Source organism: Acinonyx jubatus, chromosome E2, assembly GCF_027475565.1.
Source record: "Acinonyx jubatus isolate Ajub_Pintada_27869175 chromosome E2, VMU_Ajub_asm_v1.0, whole genome shotgun sequence".
NCBI classification, from domain to species: Eukaryota; Metazoa; Chordata; class Mammalia; order Carnivora; family Felidae; genus Acinonyx; species Acinonyx jubatus.
The window spans coordinates 4,935,809-4,954,950 of record NC_069396.1 but is presented as its reverse complement, the minus strand read 5'-3'; the positions used below and the strand labels follow the sequence as shown (position 1 = coordinate 4,954,950).

The 19,142-nt window shown below is 48.4% G+C and overlaps 2 protein-coding genes across 3 annotated transcripts in view; both read left to right on the top strand.

The window, feature by feature from the left end:
* CDH13 (cadherin 13) overlaps positions 1 to 2,965 on the top strand; it is a 1,023,179-nt gene extending 1,020,214 nt beyond the window's left edge. The window contains exon 14 of the mRNA XM_015083822.3: positions 1,363 to 2,965. Within this exon, the coding sequence (XP_014939308.2) occupies positions 1,363 to 1,370 (8 nt within the window). The 3' untranslated portion in view covers positions 1,371 to 2,965. The remainder of the gene's footprint in view (positions 1 to 1,362) is intronic.
* A 10,105-nt stretch (positions 2,966 to 13,070) lies between these two features.
* On the top strand, positions 13,071 to 18,287 carry HSBP1 (heat shock factor binding protein 1). 2 transcript variants are annotated; one of them, XM_053210338.1, is made up of 3 exons: positions 13,071 to 13,871; positions 14,307 to 14,373; positions 14,897 to 15,015. In XM_053210338.1, exons 1-3 carry the CDS (start codon positions 13,827 to 13,829, stop codon positions 15,013 to 15,015), a joined length of 231 nt encoding a protein of 76 aa, XP_053066313.1. In that variant the 5' UTR covers positions 13,071 to 13,826. The 2 variants fall into 2 exon arrangements, 1 of the variants encoding a protein (XP_053066313.1); XR_008293566.1 differs by adding an exon at positions 16,708 to 18,287 and having other exon boundaries at positions 13,713 to 13,871; positions 14,307 to 15,017.
* Positions 18,288 to 19,142: the final 855 nt, after the last annotated feature.

The following is a 19,142-nucleotide window of genomic DNA, read 5'->3' as shown; positions in this document are numbered from 1 at the left end:
TCGAGTCTTTCTTCAAACGTGGGTGAATCTGCAAATACCATTTGCTCCAGTCTGAGTAACTGGAGTTTAAGATAATGGTGACAAGGACAGTGAAAAAGCCAGCCAAAAAGGGAAATTAAATGAGTTGGGGAGATGCCTAACTGCAAAGAAACTCACCCGTCAAACAATGTAAATATCCCTGGGTGTAGGAAGTAACATCCAAAAACTGCACCCGAATTAGTGTTATTAAAACAGCCTTAACTTTCTCGGTATCATCTTGCTTATATTTGAGTCACATTACAAAGACTTGTATCTGGTTGTAGAGAAGCTGTTTTAAATTTTCCAAGCAGATAAAGGATAGGATTCACCTCTGAAAGCAACGGGGTACAGAATTAGGTGTGTTTTATACCCCAGTCAGCTCCTCGGCACGTTTTGAATGAAAGGGCCCAAGCTTTACGGAATTAATCTACTATATTCTAGCCTTCGGTTCATTCCAGCAGGAACTACACTTCTGTCGTAGGTTGACCTTTACACATTTTTATTTCTTTGATTATATCATGAGTTTTAGTGGTACCATTCCCCTGTACAAACCCAAGATATTATACTAATAATAAAGCAAAAACAGCAGAGAACCAAGCTCGTGCTATTATCAGGCAGAGGGGAGACCCAGGCTGGTGTACATCTTAGAGAATAACCACAGTTTTGGTGACAACAGTACTCTCGGATGAGACAGTCCAGGCCGTGAAGCTGGAGGAAGGGGTCATGAGCCAAATACAGGGGGGCTTCTGGAAGCCAGAAAGGGCAAGGAAGCGGCTTCTCTGCTGGAGCCCCCAAAAGGAGCACAGCTTTGCCAACACCTTGACTCTAGCCCTCTAAGACGCATTTTGGACTTCCGACTTCCAGAACTGTAAGAGACTAAGTTTTGGTATTTTGAGCCACTAAGCTCTAAGCACTAAGTGGTCTTTTGTCACCACAGCCACAGGAGTCATACGCCGTGTCTGCAGAACCACTAACAGCTCTCTCACTCTTCTCTGTGACCAAAAATTAATTTCTGGGATGATAATCATCAATCTCTAAGTTACCACGTCAACTTGTCCATAAGACATCCAGGTTCTGGGCTAAGGCGCAAGGGACAGGGCTCAACGTCGCAGAGATCGTCACCGCTGGTCAGTCTGAGATGAAGGGCTTGGCATTGGCGTTTTCAGACAGATCCTGCTTTTTAAGACATAAACCACCAGAGCTATCCCTTCTCTTCCCCAAGGCAGTGCCGTGTTTATGAATGTGTTTATCACCTCTTATCAGCCATTTATCTCACATTTAGCTAAAACGTTTTCAATCAAGTTGCGATATTCCTTGACTTCGCTCTGAATCTTTTCCATTCAGGTCTGTGAGAACTCCTGACATCCGAAGCTTGACTACCACGTTTCCATAGCAACAGGAAAAAGAAAAAGAAAAAGAGAAAAAACAACCATCCAAATCTGAAGATTGCAGTTTACAGCTCTCGAACTTCACAACTAGGCCTCAATTGTTCCAGATTTTTGTTTTCTTTGCGATACCACTGGGTCTGTTCTTCACCATTCTGGCAGAATCTTCCTTTCTCCTTTAATTAGCGGAATCTTCTGAATTTCCCCGAACGTTGAAAGATCATGGCGTACAACTTGACCTTCTGGGAGCAGGGAGCAGGAACAATGACTACTTTTTCTGATGTGTTGCCATGTTGCTAGTCAGCTTTCCACACATACAGCTTCGTCTGTGGGTTAGTATTTGTACATGTGTGAGTATCTGTATGTGTATATACACAGTATTTATAGAGAGAAACTATACAGAAGGAGCCTAGTTTTGATATTGAGAGGTTACACACAAATAAAGGATGGAAGTGATGCAGCTGCCCCCCCCCTCCCCCCCGCCCAGGGCCTCAGCATCAAGCTGGGCATTAGTACAGACCCCAGAGCCGACGCTCCTGCGCAGTCCCGTTCGGTGCGAACACTGCCACGACCAGCCAGGCAGGTCTGCAGAGAGGGAGAGCACAGACAGAAGTCCTTCCTCTCCAGTAAAGGATTGCAACCAATTTTTCACTGCCATCCTATGCCGTGATCCTCAGAAAAAGCGGAGAGGAGCAGAGCAGCAAACTTTACCATCAAACGCCAAGAAAAGGGCTCAAATATTATTTCGTGGGCATCTGTCTGCATTTGTACGTGTCCTGAATCCAGTCCCACGGATTCTTACGAGGACGCGGATCATGGCGGAGAATCTCTCTCTCCCCGATGTACGTACAATTGCACGTCTCATGGTGGGGGTCCTACGTGCACGGGAGGCAGTCAGCAGGAACCGCGTGTATACACATATATGCCCACATGTATAGACATACCTTTATGCACATACACACTGTTTGTTTCATATATACAGGCGTAAAATAGACTAAACACAGGTAGTTTTAAAAGTACCCTTTTGTGTGAACCGACTACCGTTGTTTGCAAACCTGAAAATAAAAGATGTTCATTATGTATGAGAAGTAATTGATTTTTATTCTGTGAGCATGTAAAACTAAGAGAAAAGCTAGAACCCGTACTAAGATGATCTTCTCGTTGATAAACTGTAGAGGACCATCCAAGCTCACGCCAAATTTTTCTATCAGACAAAACTAGTGACAGCCCGTGGCTTCTTATTAGAGCGCGCCACAAACTAGGGTAAGGTAAGTGTCTTAGCATATTTTAATACAGTTGCTTACTAAAGGTTTTAACCACACGCACACACGTGCACACACATGCACACCCACGCTTTCTTACGCAATCCACGTTTGCACCTGTGTTTCTCAGTTCGCCTTCGATAGGAAGTAGGAGTCCTTTGTTGTCTTTATTGTAGTGAAATTATGCAGATAGAGTTCCATATATTGTATTTGTTTCAATAGTAAGTCTTTTTGGAGCATATAGAATGCAGAGATTTTTTTTTTCCATTAAAATAAATGGGTATTGGTGGTTAAAACGGCTGGACAGTAGCTCTTCTCTGATTTCTATGTTGTGTCTGATGTTGCCGATACGAGGTCTTGCCTCCGTGCGGGTTCACATTTTTTGACTGGTCATTTGGGGTTCCCCGTACACCTCCTGTTAGTGGAGAGTGCGTCTGTAAAGCCAGAAGCACGCACTCACAGCCTGGGCGACGCACTCATCCTGTCCATCCTATGAACGATTTGAGCACCTTGCAGTCGGCTGTGAAGACGACCACATACTCAGGAGCGAGATCGTCCTCACCTTGATGACTGCACGACACGCAGTCGCAACCATGCGCCTACAGTCCCAGAGCATGGGTATATTTCTCTTGAACGAGCCCGGTGGTCAGTCAGAAGGTGCTACATCCCAAATATGGCAGATAGGTTGTCCACCAGGGGCATGGAGTGGGCCCAGGGGCAGGGGACCCAAGCCTGCACGCTCACACTTCACGAGATTTCCTCTTCGGGCTTTATAGCACGCAGGCTCGTGTCTCCCTGGCGAACCTCCCTTCCGGCTTCCTGCAAGGCAGGGCGAGAATGCTCACGCCAGAAACGAGCCGAGGAGCATCTTCAGACGGCCAGGTGGGCAGCAGCCTGGCCCAGAGGCTAGCTAACCAACCATCAGAAAGCTCACCCTCCTTCATGAACCTGGACTATCCCCCGGGAGAAATACGGCTGTCGAGTGGCCCATTCACTGAAACGAACAAGTCTCCTCTCTCAAGCCTCTCCCGCACTTTGCAAATCAAACCCTTGGCTTAACTTGGCTTAGGACACCGGAAAAGAGGAATCAAGTGCATACTTCCTTAGCAAGTAGAATATATCTTAATTTTCCCCTACTTAAGTACACCCCCTGTCCCCAGAGTTCTCATCAGGACAGACGGATTTCTAGAGTGTACTTCTTTCTAATCCTTAAAAAAAAAAAAAAAAAAGAAAAAGAAAGACCAACTCTTTGAAACCAAAGTGGTAGCATTTCCTGAACTGCAGAATGTTTTCTAACTTGCTAGAACACATTTACATTGTTCATTGAAATCAAAGCATTATCTCGTTATTACCAATGCATTTTATTTTAGTCTGAGTTATTAAAAACCAAAAAAGTAAAAGCCAGAAATTGCTTTTCTCGATCGCTGAGCACAAAACCGAGGATTTTATTTCCGCTGAGTGGACAGTCGCACTTTCTCCACTGTTTTATTAATACATCAACCACCTTGATTAAAAATCTTTCCTCCCCGCTTTACACACGATAACTTATTTCTGATACTTTGTTTCAACAAAAACGCGCGACCATTTTCTAATTTCGAAAAAAGTTACCTTCAACACTGCCTCTTCCTCCAAATGCACATCGTTTCACATGGATGTACCTGCCGTGACTCTTGGCTTGCCCAAGGTAAGTGGCCTCCAGAACGAGAACCCAGCCCGTTTTGCTCCGGGGCACCTGTGGTTCCCACTCGGCCACAGCGCCCCTCCCAACCGTGCAGTAAAACCACACAAAGTGTCTCCCTCAGACCAGAAAACCCTAGTCTGAAGCCTCAGTTAGCAGGGCTATCCATCCAGACCGAGCAAATAGACCTGCTGCTACTTCTTGGTTCTAAGAGCTTTCGGTCAAGAACTGTGAACACCATTCTCAATTCATACTAAAGCTTAGAAATGTCTACTGCGCAAGATAGACTCTTCTTCAGTATTCCCTCCTTTCCCTCCCATGGCTTGTGTGAAGGTACATGAGGGACTCCCACAAGGTTAATTAGATATCTCAGGTAGCCCAAAGTACACTTGTGTCCTCCCAAGTACCCAGTCATGCCCAAACCAACGGGGGGGAGGGAGAGCCGAGGGAGAAAGAGGGTAGGGCGTTCAGGAACTTGCCCTGAGCTCAGCTACAAACAAACTAAAGTATCTCCAAGCACCTCTATTTTTTTCTAATGGTTTTGTAATGTTTTAATTTTGTTTTAATGTTTAATGAACATTAACCTCTTCATATCAAGTTTTCTGAAGCACTAACCGACAGGTGAATCACACCAAGATAAAGGTGAGCACTGAGAAAGAATGACCTAGCTTTTGTGTTTAACCACTGAGTAATAAATCATCGCCATTACCACCACCGTCACCATCATCATCAATGATCTGGCTGCACCTTTCACAAAGATGATGTATCCGTCTTCTTAACTGCCTGTTGAGAGTTGGAACTTCTCATAAAATGGTGGTTAGATGCTTTCATAATAGTTCATCCACAGCAACAAACACTTCTTTTGTACGTAAAATGTGTTGCCCTTCTTAGATCTCCTATTGCTGATGGATTAGCCCACTACTGGAAAAAAAAATGCTGTAGCGTTGACTGTGTTTATATCGAAGCATATACAAAATATGTAGACACAGAAGAAAATGGTGGCATCGAGCCTGTGAACAAGGACTTCAGATAAGAACTTTAATTGCATAACTGAAGAATAAGCCTATGAGCAGAAACAACTTAGATATTCATCAAACTCCGTAAGCAGAAAAGTCTCTTCCTATCGCTCGTGCTACATCGCTATCATCATATTAATCATTGGAGGGCTGCTGAGCTTGATAAGCCTTCGAACCATTTTGTTGGGCTTGCACCAGCTGGTTGGTAGGGATTTGGTGAAAAGAAGCAGGTGTAATAAGACCACAATAAATTTCACCATGAAGCTATGAAGCCTTTGAGAAAGTGGCTTTTAGAAGCACTGTAAGTATAAGCTGAAAATTTCCATTTTCTGCTGCTTTTTTCAAAGCTTTTCCTTTAGAAAGCAAAGCCATTCTTTATAATATACATAGATTTAGATTATTGAAGAGTTGGAAATGAAGGCCATATGAAAAATAGTCTGTGATGTCATACCCACATCAACACCGTTCTGGTGGTAAATATTATGTATCCTCCCAAGATAAAAATTTTCAAAAATTTCAAACAGATTTTTATCATAAACACTCAAAAGGGATAAAAGTGTATCACTTTAAAATGTTTAATTCTATGGTAGTGCCGTTCCTTTGGGCTCGAGCTGCTGAATTGCTCAGGGTCTTGGAGACGTAAATCAGCATTTTATTTACCATGTAGTTGCACAGAAACTTGTAACTTATTTGTGAAATATTTAAATAAAGGTTATCTGGGATTTTTAAGTGTGTCCTCGGTCTTAGACTGTCTTTAGTACAGTTTCAACACAGTGGCAGAGCAAAAGGGATATTTGTTTAAATGGTGCTCTGGATGGCCTATAATGTTGAAAGGCCAAGGCTAAAACCAAGTGCTGCCTTCCTGATAGTTAACTCTTCCCCCTTCCTCGTTCATAACAGTCAGATCCCTCTGATTTGAGAAAAACAGATAGATGATACATGATAGATAGATGATAGATAGATAGATAGATAGATAATAGATACATGATAGATGATTGATAAGATAGATGATAGATGATTGATAAGATAGATGATAGATGATAGAAAGAATAATAGATTGGGTGAATATAGATCGGTAGGTATGGGGATAAGTATATACATAGATAAATGGATACAGATGATGGGCAGACAGAGACAGATACGGATAGACAAAGATAAGGGAGCGATTGAGAGAGAAATGGATAGAAACAAACCAGATTGATTGATTGATTGATTGATAGATGATAGAAAGCAAGCAGGATTCCTTTAGGGAGGTCCTTAACAAAAGAGAAGAAAGGTGGTAATATTTAATAAGTGCCTCCTACGCGGGGTGCCTGGGTGGCTCACTCGGTTAAGTGTCCGACTTCAGCTCAGGTCACGATCTCACGGTTCATGGGTTCGAGCCCAGCGTCGGGCTCTGTGCTGACAGCTCAGAGCCTGGAGCCTGCTTCCGATTCTGTGTCTCCCTCTCTCTGCCCCTCCCCCACTCGCACTCTGTCTCTCTCTCTCTCTCTCTCTCTCTCTCTCAAAAATAATAAATGAACATTTTTAAAAATGTAATTAACTGCCTGCTACAGACCAGATAATTTACATATGTAGGTAGGTAGGTATTTACATTTGTAAGTATGTAGGTAGGTATACACCTATTATACATATGTAATTTATATGGAACATCATTATACATTACGTATATCATATAATTCATGGAATGTTGGAATAGACCTTGTCTCCACTGTACAATGATAAGAGGGGGCTCACGAGTTAAAACGATCTCATGCTAGGTCTTGCCTAGTGAGCCGCGTGCGTGACTCCAGCACGGGCGCTTTTCCACTCTACCCTGAGACAGCACCACCCACCTGTCACCCGGAAGAAACCACCGAGGCTGTACCCTCACACACAGTACATGAAATTGATGGTGATGAGACAAACTGGCAGGACACGGTGAGTGAAGCTGAAGAAAACCGAACCGGCAAGTCACAGTCTTCCTGACATGTCTCCTTCCTCCCCGGGCATCTGTCTCCAGGAAATTGCTAGTTTGGGTAAATAAATAGGAAAGCGATTCCTTGGCAGCCAATCATGGAGACGCTAATTCAGAAAATTGCCACAAATGAGCATGAGAAACGTAAACTGACACTCCAAACCCAAAGCAAAACACTTCAAGACGGATCGCGAACACCCCTGATCATACGTACCATTGTTCTCCATAAAAGCGATTTTCTGTTCTTTTGGAAACAGCCTCGCAAGAGACCTTCCCCTGCTTTTGTGCACAAGACAAAGGATCCAGGGATGCTCCCCAGGGCACACTCCAGAGATCCCAGCAAAACTTGCTTTTCACACGGGAATCCAAGCCGGGAGCACTGGTACCTGGACGAAGGCGTTTCTAAATTAAACTTGCCAGAACTACACGCCCCTCTCCAAAACAGGGCCCCACTTTTGCTCCTCAGCAAGCAAGATCCTGAAAACCCTGCCCTGCCCCCTCCCTGGGCCAGCAGGGCCGCGTCTTCCCTCCGGAGGGTTACCTTGAATGCTTGTCCTGTACAAAAGGGGTATTTGGAACCTGCAGAAATTCCCCACTATCCTTCTGGAGATATGTCCCCAAGGAAAATGGGTTCGATGTTCCAATGTTACAATTGTCACATTGGTAGGGTGGTTCAGCAAATATGTCCTCCTGCTTCCCCTTCCCAAAGGATGGAATGATGTGCAATTTCACAGCAAGCACCACCTCTTTCCCCTTTGCTCCCCTGTCTTCTCTGAGGCCAGCAGCTGCTGAACTTTAATCCGTAAGAACATCTTCATGATTGAACGATGTCTCTCTACGACCTCTGCAAATCCCACCATCCCAATGCACCCGTCCTACCAAGGGCAACTACAGTTTTAAACTGTATAATTTTAAATTGATAATTTTTGCTTAAATTCATGTATTTTCCAAGAAAATTGTATATTCTTACCATGAATGAGAAGCCAGTATCCCTTGGGATGCGCTAAAGTAACAATGAAAGTCAATAGCAAAATGGCAGAACGAGAGATACCAGTCCTTATATGTCTCCCCATCCACCCGCGCCCAACCCCGCCATAGAAACACCAATTTTAACCTCCATTCACAGATGAGAACATGTTTTGGGGAGCCCAGAAATATGCCTGAAATGTTCCAGCATTTCAGTGGTGCAAAAAAACAACAACAACAACAACAACAACAGAGGAGAGATGCATTGAAGAGATAAGAGTGTCACTTTACCCCTCCCCCAAGGCAGCCCAGCTCAGGGCTGAGACCTCCAAATCCACATATCTTCTCTGCCCCCAAAACACTGCTTCCCAGCTTTGCGGGACACTGACACTCATGTCTTGTCCTGCCAAGAACACCGAGGGGATCAGCACAGCTGAAGGGTCTGGGGACAGCTAGCAGCAGAGAAAAGGGGGCGGGTGGGGTGGGAAGTTTACAGCACCAACGGATCTTAACAACTGGCCACCGGTCCAACTGCCTGGCCCACAGTCTCCATCAACAGTGCTGCTCACAGACAGAGGGAGGGCCCTCCAAAAACTAAAACTGGACCTTATATGTTATCCAGCAACCCCACTTCTGGGTACTTACCCAAAGAAACTGAAACCAGGATCTTGGAGAGATCACTGGGCTCCCATGTTCATTGCCACAGTGTTGACAAATAGCCAAGGTCAGGGGCGCCTGGGTGGCTCAGTCTGTTGAGCATCCGACTTCGTTTCAGGTCATCATCTCACGGTTCATGGGGTCGAGCCCTGCATCAGGCTCTGTGCTGACAGCTTGGAGCCTGGAGGCTGCTTCGGATTCTGTGTCTCCCTCTTTCTCTGCCCCTCTCATGCTCTGTGTCTCTCTGTCTCTCAATAGTAAATACGTGGTTTTAAAAAAATGTATAAAAAACGTGCCAAGGGGTGCCTGGGTGGCTCAGTCAGTTAAGCGTCTGACTTCAGCTCAGGTCATGATCTCATGGTTCATGAGTTCAAGCCCCACATCAGGCTCTGTACTGACATGACAGCTCAGAGCCTGGAGCCTGCTTCGGATTCTGTGTCTGTGTGTGTGTCTCTCTCTCTCTCTTTTATAATAATAAAATAAATGCAATGAAAACCAAGAAGATAATTACCTGTTAGCTAGACATTATGTGCACTGAAGGTCTGGGCAGGATACTCCCCTGTGTGAAAAGGAGAGATGACCTAGCTTTAGCCGGGACTCAGACTCAGTTACACCCCACAGGGATCCTGCACCTTTCGCCAGCAAAGTGAAATGAGGGAGGACTGAAAAACTGCCTCCCAGGTGAGTCTCACTTGTGCAGACCACGCCCTCGAACCATCCAGAATCACCTCCATACATTTTGATAGAAAGGAAACAAGCAAAACTGCGTGAATAGAAGGGAGCGTCTCAGATCCAGTAACTGAAGGCGACGTGTCCTCCTCTTTCTAGAACCCTGGCTCTTGAGTGGTGGCACAGAACGGCACAGGGGCACCTTGTCGGAGTGGTTTTGTTTTCCTTCCCCGCCCCCCCTACCCCCCACTTTATATGCTGGGAGGAAGGCGTCCACGGGCAGGGGCGGGGCAAGTGGAGGAGGCGAGTTCCCGGAGCAGGTTGAGGGGTCCAGGGCCCAGCGCCCCACGGGAGGCCGACACCTGTTCTGGAGGCAGACAGGGCTGGAATGATGCCCGGGCGGGTACTTATGTGACGGTAGGACACAGGTGATGATAGTCTCTATTGTCCCTGTAAAACAGAATACAAGGTTATCCTCTGAGGTTGAATGAAGGAAACCCTGGGCTGGGAGAGACCGGGGAGCTTTGGAGCGTCCACGCAAGGCTGGGGGCTGGCGCACCCAGGCCCCCGGTGGACGCGGCGGCACAGCCGGCCCTGGGGCAGGGGGTGCTCCTGCGCAGCCGCATGGGACAACCGGACAGCGGGGGAGAAAAGCAGAGCAGGCGAACAGCAGCTCAGACCAGCGTTGGGCCTATGGCGCCGAAGCAGGTGCAGACAGGGAGAAGGTGAGTGGCAGGTTCTCCAGGGGCCTGCGGGGACCCCTCCGTCTCTGCTTACAGGGCACACGCAGCGTCTCACTGCCAGGTGACCGCCCTTGTGCAGGGACACCTCCCCCGATGCAAGGCCCCGGGGAAGGAGGGGCGCGGGGCCAGCCCGGCTGGAACCAGGGACCCAGTAGGAAAGTGCCACATTGGCTCACGTAAAACCAAACCGTCCTGAGAAGGGGGAAAGGGAATGACTTCAGTTACGCAATTCATCTACACAGATCTTTTTTTTTTTTAATCAAGGTTTAAACGAGGATTGTTCAAAGCTGCATTTTTAAAGGTTAACTACTTGTGCCTTACACATAATTCAATAGTTTTGCTAATGGAACAGTATTCAGTTATGTTCAGTATATCAACCTCACAGAGTAAGTGTATCAGCCACGACTATAAATCAGGGAAATTTTTGTGTAAAGCAGCTCCTTAAAAGACCTTGGTCTCTGGGTCACCTGGGGGGCCCAGTCGGTTGAGTGTCTGACTTTGGCTCAGGTCGTGATCTCACAGTTCATGGGTTCAAGTCCCGCATCAGGCTCTGTGCTGACCTATCAGAGCCTGGAGCCTGCTTCAGATTCTGTGTCTCCCTCTCTTTCTGTCCCTTCCCAGCTTGTGTGTGTGCTCGCTCTCTCTCTCTCTAAGAAATAAACATTTTTTAAAAATTTATTTAAAAAATTAAAGTGGTCTTTTATAAAAGACCTTGGTCTCCACACAAAAAAAGTATGCCGTCTTTCTGCTTAAGTGCAAAAAAAAAAAAAAAAAAAAAGGCTCCCTTAGATGGTGTCAAGTTTGTTTGCTGTTTATGTAAAAGAACTTTTCAATCAGAATGAAAAGGACTCAAGTCTCCCTCCAGGAACACACACACACACACCCCCCAAAACTGTAGGTCCTCATGCTAATTCCCATTCTGTGTTGTTCACAGCCATAAGCCAAACCTGGCTACAAATCCAGAGTGTGGGTATCCAGGCTTCTGTGCAGAGTGGGGGAGCCCCAATAATTGGGGCAAGAAGCAAGAAGGCCTGAAATCCTACCCAGCCTTGGCTGCTCTCCAGCTAAATTATCCCAGAGCTTTATGTAGACACTTTATAAAATACGGTGTGGGTTGCAGATTTCACGTGGTGTAACTTTACCAGCTGCTTTGGGTTGAATTGGGTCCCCCGCCCCTTCCAGAAAAAAAGACATGTTGAAGTCCTAACCCCTAATACCTCAGAATGTAACTTATTTGGAAACAGGGCCTCTGCAGGGGTAATTAGGCATAATGAGGTCATACTGGAACAGGCTGGGTCCCCAATCCAGCATGACTGGTGACCTTCTAAGGAGAGGACACATCCAGGGAGGAGCCCATGTGAAGAGATGGAGGCAGAGATGGGCAGGTGCATCTATGAGCTAAGGGCCACCAAGCATTGCCAGCAACCACCAGAAGCTGGGAGAGAGGCACCAACACCTTGCCACCCTGCTTTCAGACTCCTGGTCTCCAGAGCTGTGGGAATATAAATGTCTGTTGTTTTAAGCCACCCAGTGGGTGATACTTTGTTCCAGCAGGCCCAGGAAACCTATCCAATGTCAATGGATAGGCCAATGTCAATATATCCAGAGGAATAGTCTCAAGGAATGCCCCAACTGAAAATAAATTCATACTTGAACACAGAGTCAACAGAATTCTAGGCAACGTCCATAGATCCTTCTAAAGTGACTAGTTCTCAACCTAGGGCAACTCCCCCCAACCCCTGGAGACAGTGGGCAGTCTAGAGTATCTAGAAGTGGAAACATCTAGTAGGCAGAAGTCAGAGAAGCTGTTCGGCATCCTACAATGTACAGGGCACGCCACACCCCCCACCCACCCACCCACAGCAACGGAGAATTATGACCCAAAATGCCAAAGGTGCCGCTGTTGTGCAACATTGCTTCTAAATTCGGGCAACTCAGAGAATTCTAGAATGACAGAAACAGGAGAAGGTAGAGTCAGAAAGCCCTGGGTTCACGTCTTGTCTCTTCCTAATATGACCACCCGGTTTAAGAGCCTTAGCCTCTCCAGTCCGTTTTCTCAAAATTGGAAAATGGTTGTAATCATATCACAGGGTTCTTCTGAGGATTAGGTTAGAACACAGAGAGGTGTTTATTTTAAGTAATCAGGTAAAGTACCAACCACATAGCAGTTAACAACAACCAAATACAGAGGTTTGCCCCTTTGTCATGGGAAAGAAGGTCTGGGGTGGGGTGGAGTCAGGGGGCAGAGCTGGTGAAGAGAGCTGAGTCTTACCCTCCCATGGCCAGCTCCCCACCCCAGGTTTTTTACAGATGCTGGCGGGGGGGGGGGGGGGTCCCCTACAGCCTTCTCTGCAGCTAAAATCAAGCTGCAGCTGAGTCCCACAGTCCTTAAATTAGCTACCCTGTGTGAACAGTTGCTGGAACATGACAGGCCTTCAGTCCCAGGACTCACCTACCCCCTTGTTAATGAGGTCCAATCCCAAAACCACCTGTGAGGCTGGAACTCAAGGTCCCAACTCAGCAGCAGCCCCCTCCTTAAACACCCAAATCCAGCCTCTGAACCCCGCCGCTGCCCCCACCTGGGCCACTCATCAGCATGGGCCATCATGTTGAATGAAAGGAGCCGGGCGCTAGGGAGAGCTTCCGTCTGGTTCCACTCACACGACGTGGAAACACAGGAGACAAACGATTGTGCCCCTCGTGGGTGGGTGGGCTGGGGGGTGATAGCAAAGGGGCTGAGGTGAGGGGCTTCCTGGAGGCCGGTCATGTTTCCTGCCCTGGAGCTGGTTAACAGGTTAACTCGGTGAAAAGTCACTTGGGATTTCTGCACCATCCAGAACGTACGTTATGCTGCAAAGTCAAAAACAACCTGCCCAAATGTGCCAAATGTGCAGCACCTCCACTCGACCCTCCTGGGGAGAAGGAGGAACGCTGGGGTCTAGGGTGTGACCAGGCCTGCAGCTGGGCATTGTGTGCATGGTGGGCGTGCCTCTCACACCCGGGGCCTCAGTTTTCGGGCTCCAGTGACCCGACCCCCTTCTCCCTACTCGGGGGTTGCAGGGTTTTGTTGGAGGGCAGGCGGTGGCACAGTCCTGGGCTTGGGACCTCGCAGGCGCCCAGTAAGTGCGTCCCAACAGGCCAAACAAAACAGCATGGCCTTTAACGACAGCCTGGGAAAAGGCCAAGATCACCATCCCCTCCCGCGGTCTCCAGGACAGGGCCTGTCCCCTTTTCTCCACCCGGGCTCAGTGCGGGGCGGGGCCTCCAGGGGCGGGGCCTCGCTTGGAACGGAAACGCGAGAACGCAGACCCTTCCTTCCGGCCCGTGCCGCGAACTACGATTCCCACAACGCCTCGCGGTCCCGCGGCCTGCCTCCGTCTCGCGAGAGGAGGCCGCAGGGGGCGGGGCGTGTGCGCGGACAAACGGAAGTGCAGGTGACGGTTGAGACTTCGCCGCCAAGCTGGGAACCGGGGAGATGGCCGAGACTGACCCCAAGACCATGCAGGACCTCACCTCGGTGGTAAGGGACGCCTGCCGAGCCCGAGGCCGCGGGAGCCCCGGACCGAAGCGCCCTCTCCGTGGCCGCGCGGGGCCGGGTTTCCAGAGGCTTCGCCGGCCGAGGCCCCCAGGCCCGGCCTCCCCTCCCTTAGTCGCGCTCGCCTGTCCCTGAGCCGTCCCCCCCGCCCCGGACGACCCCCAGTCCCCGCACCCCCCGCTCTCCCCGCGCTCCCCCTCACGCCCCGAGGCCTCCACGCCGCCCAAACGAGAGGAAGGCCCGGCGAACTGTGACTCGCAGCGGCCGCGACGGGAAAGGGCCCACTGGACGGGCGGGGAAACCGAAACCCGGAGAGGGAGAGGTCCCGGCCGGACGGGCACCGGGCCCACCCCCTCCCGTGCTGACCCCGCGCAGGCGTCTCGGGGCAAGTGCGAGGTGCCGTGTGTCACTGTTTCGTAGGTGGAGACGCTCCTACAACAGATGCAAGATAAATTTCAGACCATGTCCGACCAGATCATTGGCAGAAATATCCTTTGTACGCGTGGTTAGCCTCGCCTGCGTCCGGGCGGCGGTGTTGACAAACGTGAGGTTTTGCGGGACAGCCTCAGGCGGTCGTTCACCACCTTTTTTCCTTTTCTTTTTTTTTTTTTTTTTTTTTGGTACTGATTTTGGATGTAGTCTTAGGTGCTGTGCCAAGGGCTGGGGATACAGCTGAGCTGGACCCCTGGCTGCTGGGGATTTCCAGTCTACCAGCAGTGTAGACTGCTGAAGTGACAATGTTCCCTTTAGTTAGCCCATGCAGACCGCGGAAGCTTCGGAAGGTTGCAAGAACTTGCCCAGGTCCCAGAGCTAGTAAAGGGCAGGGCTGGGATGTGACCGTGGCCCCCAGACCCCTGCACTCTTGGCCAGCAGAAGTCGGTACTCAAAGGAAGTTGGAAAAGGCAGTTCCGCTGAGACAGATGTGCGGGGGGCCGAAGTCTCCAGGGGCCCTGGAGGGGAAGGGTGAGGAGTGAGGGGTGTTGGTTGTGTGTGGCCTTTAACTTCACCACTTGATGACATGAGCAGTCGCATTGACGACCTGGAGAAAAACATTGCAGACCTCATGACACAGGCTGGCGTGGAAGAACTGGAAGGCGAAAGCAAGATCCCAGCCACGCCAAAGAGTTGAAGGTGAGGGAAGGGACAGCCTCGGGATGGCGCGTGTGCGTCGCGGTGACTTCCGTGTGGTCAGACTTTCTGCCCGTCACTTCCCAGCCGTGATCCTCGTGATCCTCGCAAGGGTCTCTTGTACCGGCCCCTCCGCGGGCTCCGAGCTTGCAGATTTTTCATGACGAATTCGTTAGCAGGAGTTTATTTTCCCAGTGTTTATTGATGAGACCTGCATCCGTATTAGTTAAGGTAATTGGTTAACATTAATTAGGTAGTCACTGAGTTTATATCATGGCAGCCAGAACCCAAGAAATGCGTTTCGTTGGCCTGAGAATTCTTACCACTGGCAGATTTTTCTTCTTCTTCTTTTTTTTTTTTTATTTCTTTTTTTTTGATAACCCAGACCCCACATTGCCGCCTTCATAAATGCTTTGAATTCCTGGACTAGATAAATGCCAGGACGGCAGTTGATTGTGACTTCAATGAACTAGATGAGGCCACGTTAAGCCTTCACCCTAGAGTTGATTTAAATTCCCACCATGTAGTTCCAGATACCCGAGAAAAGACGAATAATTTGATTTAAATTCCCACTACGTAGTTCCAGATATCCGACAAAAGACTGATAATTGAAAGTAGCCATGTAGCGGGGCGCCTGGGTGGCGCAGTCGGTTAAGCGTCCGACTTCAGCCAGGTCACGATCTCGCGGTCCGTGAGTTCGAGCCCCGCGTCGGGCTCTGGGCTGACGGCTCAGAGCCTGGAATCTGCTTCCGATTCTGTGTCTCCCTCTCTCTCTGCCCCTCCCCCGTTCATGCTCTGTCTCTCTCTGTCCCAAAAAATAAAATAAAAAACGTTGAAAAAAAATTTTTTTAAATAAAAAAAAAGAAAGTAGCCACGTAGCAAGGCCGCAAGATGCACTTGGCCTCCAGTTTCCCCGTAGTGACTTTCTCGTTTTAAGGCTTTCCGTGACGATGATAGCTACCTCGTCGCAACCCAGAAGTAGTTTTGAAACTCCCTTTTCTCTCATCCCATTTTCAGCCCATTTAATTCAGTGAATTAAAAACTCACTATAAAAATAAAGATTCCGGAGAATCTTCGGTAACTGTGCTGCCAAGCAGAATACACAGCCAAAGGCACCAAATTCCTTTTGTCTTCTTAAGTGTGCTGGGCATGTCCTGGCTGGACCAAATCCTAAGTAGCTGTAAAATACCGGTTGCTTTGAAGTCCAAGAAAATAGAGACTTGGGAGGTAAAAGACCTGGAAATTTGCTGTTACTCTGACCGATTGGGTTGATCCGCTGTGTGAGTGAGGCACACAGTTCCGGGTGGGTTGTCCTCTCTTTATTCCTGTGTAGGGGCGTCCTGGGAAATGCCCTGCCAGTCGTAGAAGCTTCTGGGCCTCCTACAGCGGGGCAGTCCAAAGTCCCGCCACAGTGAGTGAGAACATCCTCCCGAGAACCGCAGTGACGGGAGGTGAAGTGAACTTGGAGACTTTAGTGATGGGGATAATATTATGCAAGAGAAGCTGGGATGCATTCAGAAGTTTTTAAGTAACGATTTCCAATCGCTCTGTTGTGTCTTTGTTGGGGCATCTGCAGAGAAACTTAAGTTTAGCTCCCTAGAGGGTTCTCAAAGGGTTTATAGTTGCTAATTGTATGTATCATTCTTGTCCTCCTCTGAACATAACATGTCGATGGTTTTTTCTCTTCCAACAGGTTGCTAATTCACCCTGAGACCCGGAGCACCGTTTTTACAAGCGAAGAGAAGACCGAATGGCTTTCTGAAGCAACTACTATGCGTAGACAGGTTTTCTGTTAGAAAGTGTGCGTTCTTACCACATACTACATAGTTAGTTCATAGAGTGATTCTCCCCCCAGTTTCTTGAACATGGTAACGTCGCATCTTGGACCTTGGTCAGTCGTGCTGTTAAATATTAAACACTAAAACTTTGGCGGTTCCTGCATAAAATTGTCAAGTTTTTTAGTGTATATTTGTGAACTCATCGTTTTCTATCATTCCTTTTGTAGTAGTTGCTGTTTGATGAAAGTTGCTGTGTAAATTTTTATTAGACATATGGTAGGTCCTTCAGTTCCAATCAGATTTTGTGAAGGAAGACGTTTGGCAAGTTGACGACTCTCTGATTCTCAGCTCAGAGTGACTGTTGAGCCGACACCAAATAGCACGTCGGTGATACTTTTCAAGTGGTTCAGAACGTTTAAAAACTGTTCGTTCAGAAATCTCTGGCGCTGCCCTGTTGCCAAAATTCAAAGTTGAACCGCAATTTGATGTCTTAAGGCTCTGAGGTCAGACGCCAGAGTAATGAGGAATGGCCACTCCCGCTTCTGTGTGTTAGAATTCTCAAATCTGGAAAATGACAGAACTGCCTCATGTAGTGAGGCGTTCATTAGTTAGAGTTTTGCATGAGATTTGAACACTTGAGTAGGCCCCTGTGCTGTTCGTCTACGATAGTCCTCGTTGAAAAGCTGGCAGGATTTCACGACCCAGCTCGCCGTCTTGTCTTGGAGCTGCTGACCAGGAGAAGGAACAGAACCGGAGAGCAGATCATGCTAAGTTCGTGCCATAGCCCGGCTACAAAATGGTAAATGACTTGTCATAGGCTCAAGTTTTTAAGATACACTGTTTCTTTAAACGATTTCTTACCTAAATTCTTACAGAGTAATGGTTTTATTATTGACCTTACGAGACAGGGGTAGTAACTCCTACCAGTCAAAAAGGCAGTGCCCAGAGCGCTAAGCCTAGAGGCCGGCCCTGACCGTGCACGAGATCCCTCTGATTGTCACAGCAAACGTGACTCCGTCTACAAAAAAATGGGAAAAGTTGAGGGATGGTCTAGCGCTTCTTAGAAACCCTGAATGAACAGTGTGAGTTTTTTTTAAAGTTTCCTATATCACCAGTCGTGTTTGTATTGCAAATATATAATATTGTTGAGAAATAACTTGTCGTATTTATAAATAACGTAGGTAACACAAAGGAGTAAGTTTCCTCTGAGCTGAGTGAATGACCCACTGTTACTGCCCTGCCACAGAAACTCCTCTGATGGGCCGGTAGGCCACGCCGTGCACGGCTGAGCCGCGAGCCCCGGGGCTGCTGGCCTCCAGCTGACAGGAGCCCCGAGTGCACGAAGCTCGCGAGCCTGGTCAGTGGCGAGCGGAAGTGATGCGGCCGATTGCTGTCGGGACTTGGGTGGGAGTTGTCTTCCTTACGTGACAAAGATTGCAGAGGCAGGCTCCCCTGACCAGGAATACCCGCCATGAATAAAGGTGCCTGAAATCCTGCTGTCGGAGCTTCCTTTGTGTCACAAGTGATTTGTGTGGTTTTCTACGTTTTCAGATTATAGGTGTGCGCGCCGTGTCAGATGAGGGGCTAAAACCATCATCACAGGATTGCATACACGTAGCCCAAGGCCAAAGGGGAAAGGGAGGTGTGGGCAGGGCTGTGTCGTGTGAGAGGGTGAGCCACCTTCCCACTGCTGAGGGTGGCTGGTGCCTCCCACGCCCGGACGCAGACCTGCCCCAAGCACATCCAGGGACGCTTGTCCTGGGCGAGGCACTGGGAAGGAAGGCTTTAGGTCGCTTGGGCTTAGAAAACTTGCCTCCTACTCCATTCGCTTCATGAAAATTCACGGGGCAAATTAGCATATTAAAGGCTCTGAGGTCCCACAGCAGAGACATGTGATTTAACTTTCTCACCTGCCAGTATCCAGATTATTTGACCAAGGATCTTTTTTTTATACTTAGCACCTAATTAACGTTTGATTGAACTAGTGTGTGTAAAATACACATGGGGAGATGGCCGTTAAAGTAATCCAATAAATAGCTTTGGATTCAATTTATACCTGCCCGCATCCCCGAGCGCTCACTTGACCTGTTCTCCAGGCCTCCGGGCAAGACTTGACTTAGCCTGATATCCAATAGCTTTGTGACCCCAGTGAGGCCTTCACTTCTGTGCAGGCGGCTGGTTTTCCTCCGCGGTGAAGCCGGGAATGCGGCTGCCCGTGCAATTACATCACCCCGCGCTGGCTGCCCACCCCCTAGCGGGTCTCGGCCCTCCTGGCACAACCCGGGTCCACCCGCTGCCCCCTCCCGGGGCCGCCAGCCCCTCGTGTGCTGCAGCCACCGCTAGGTGCGCC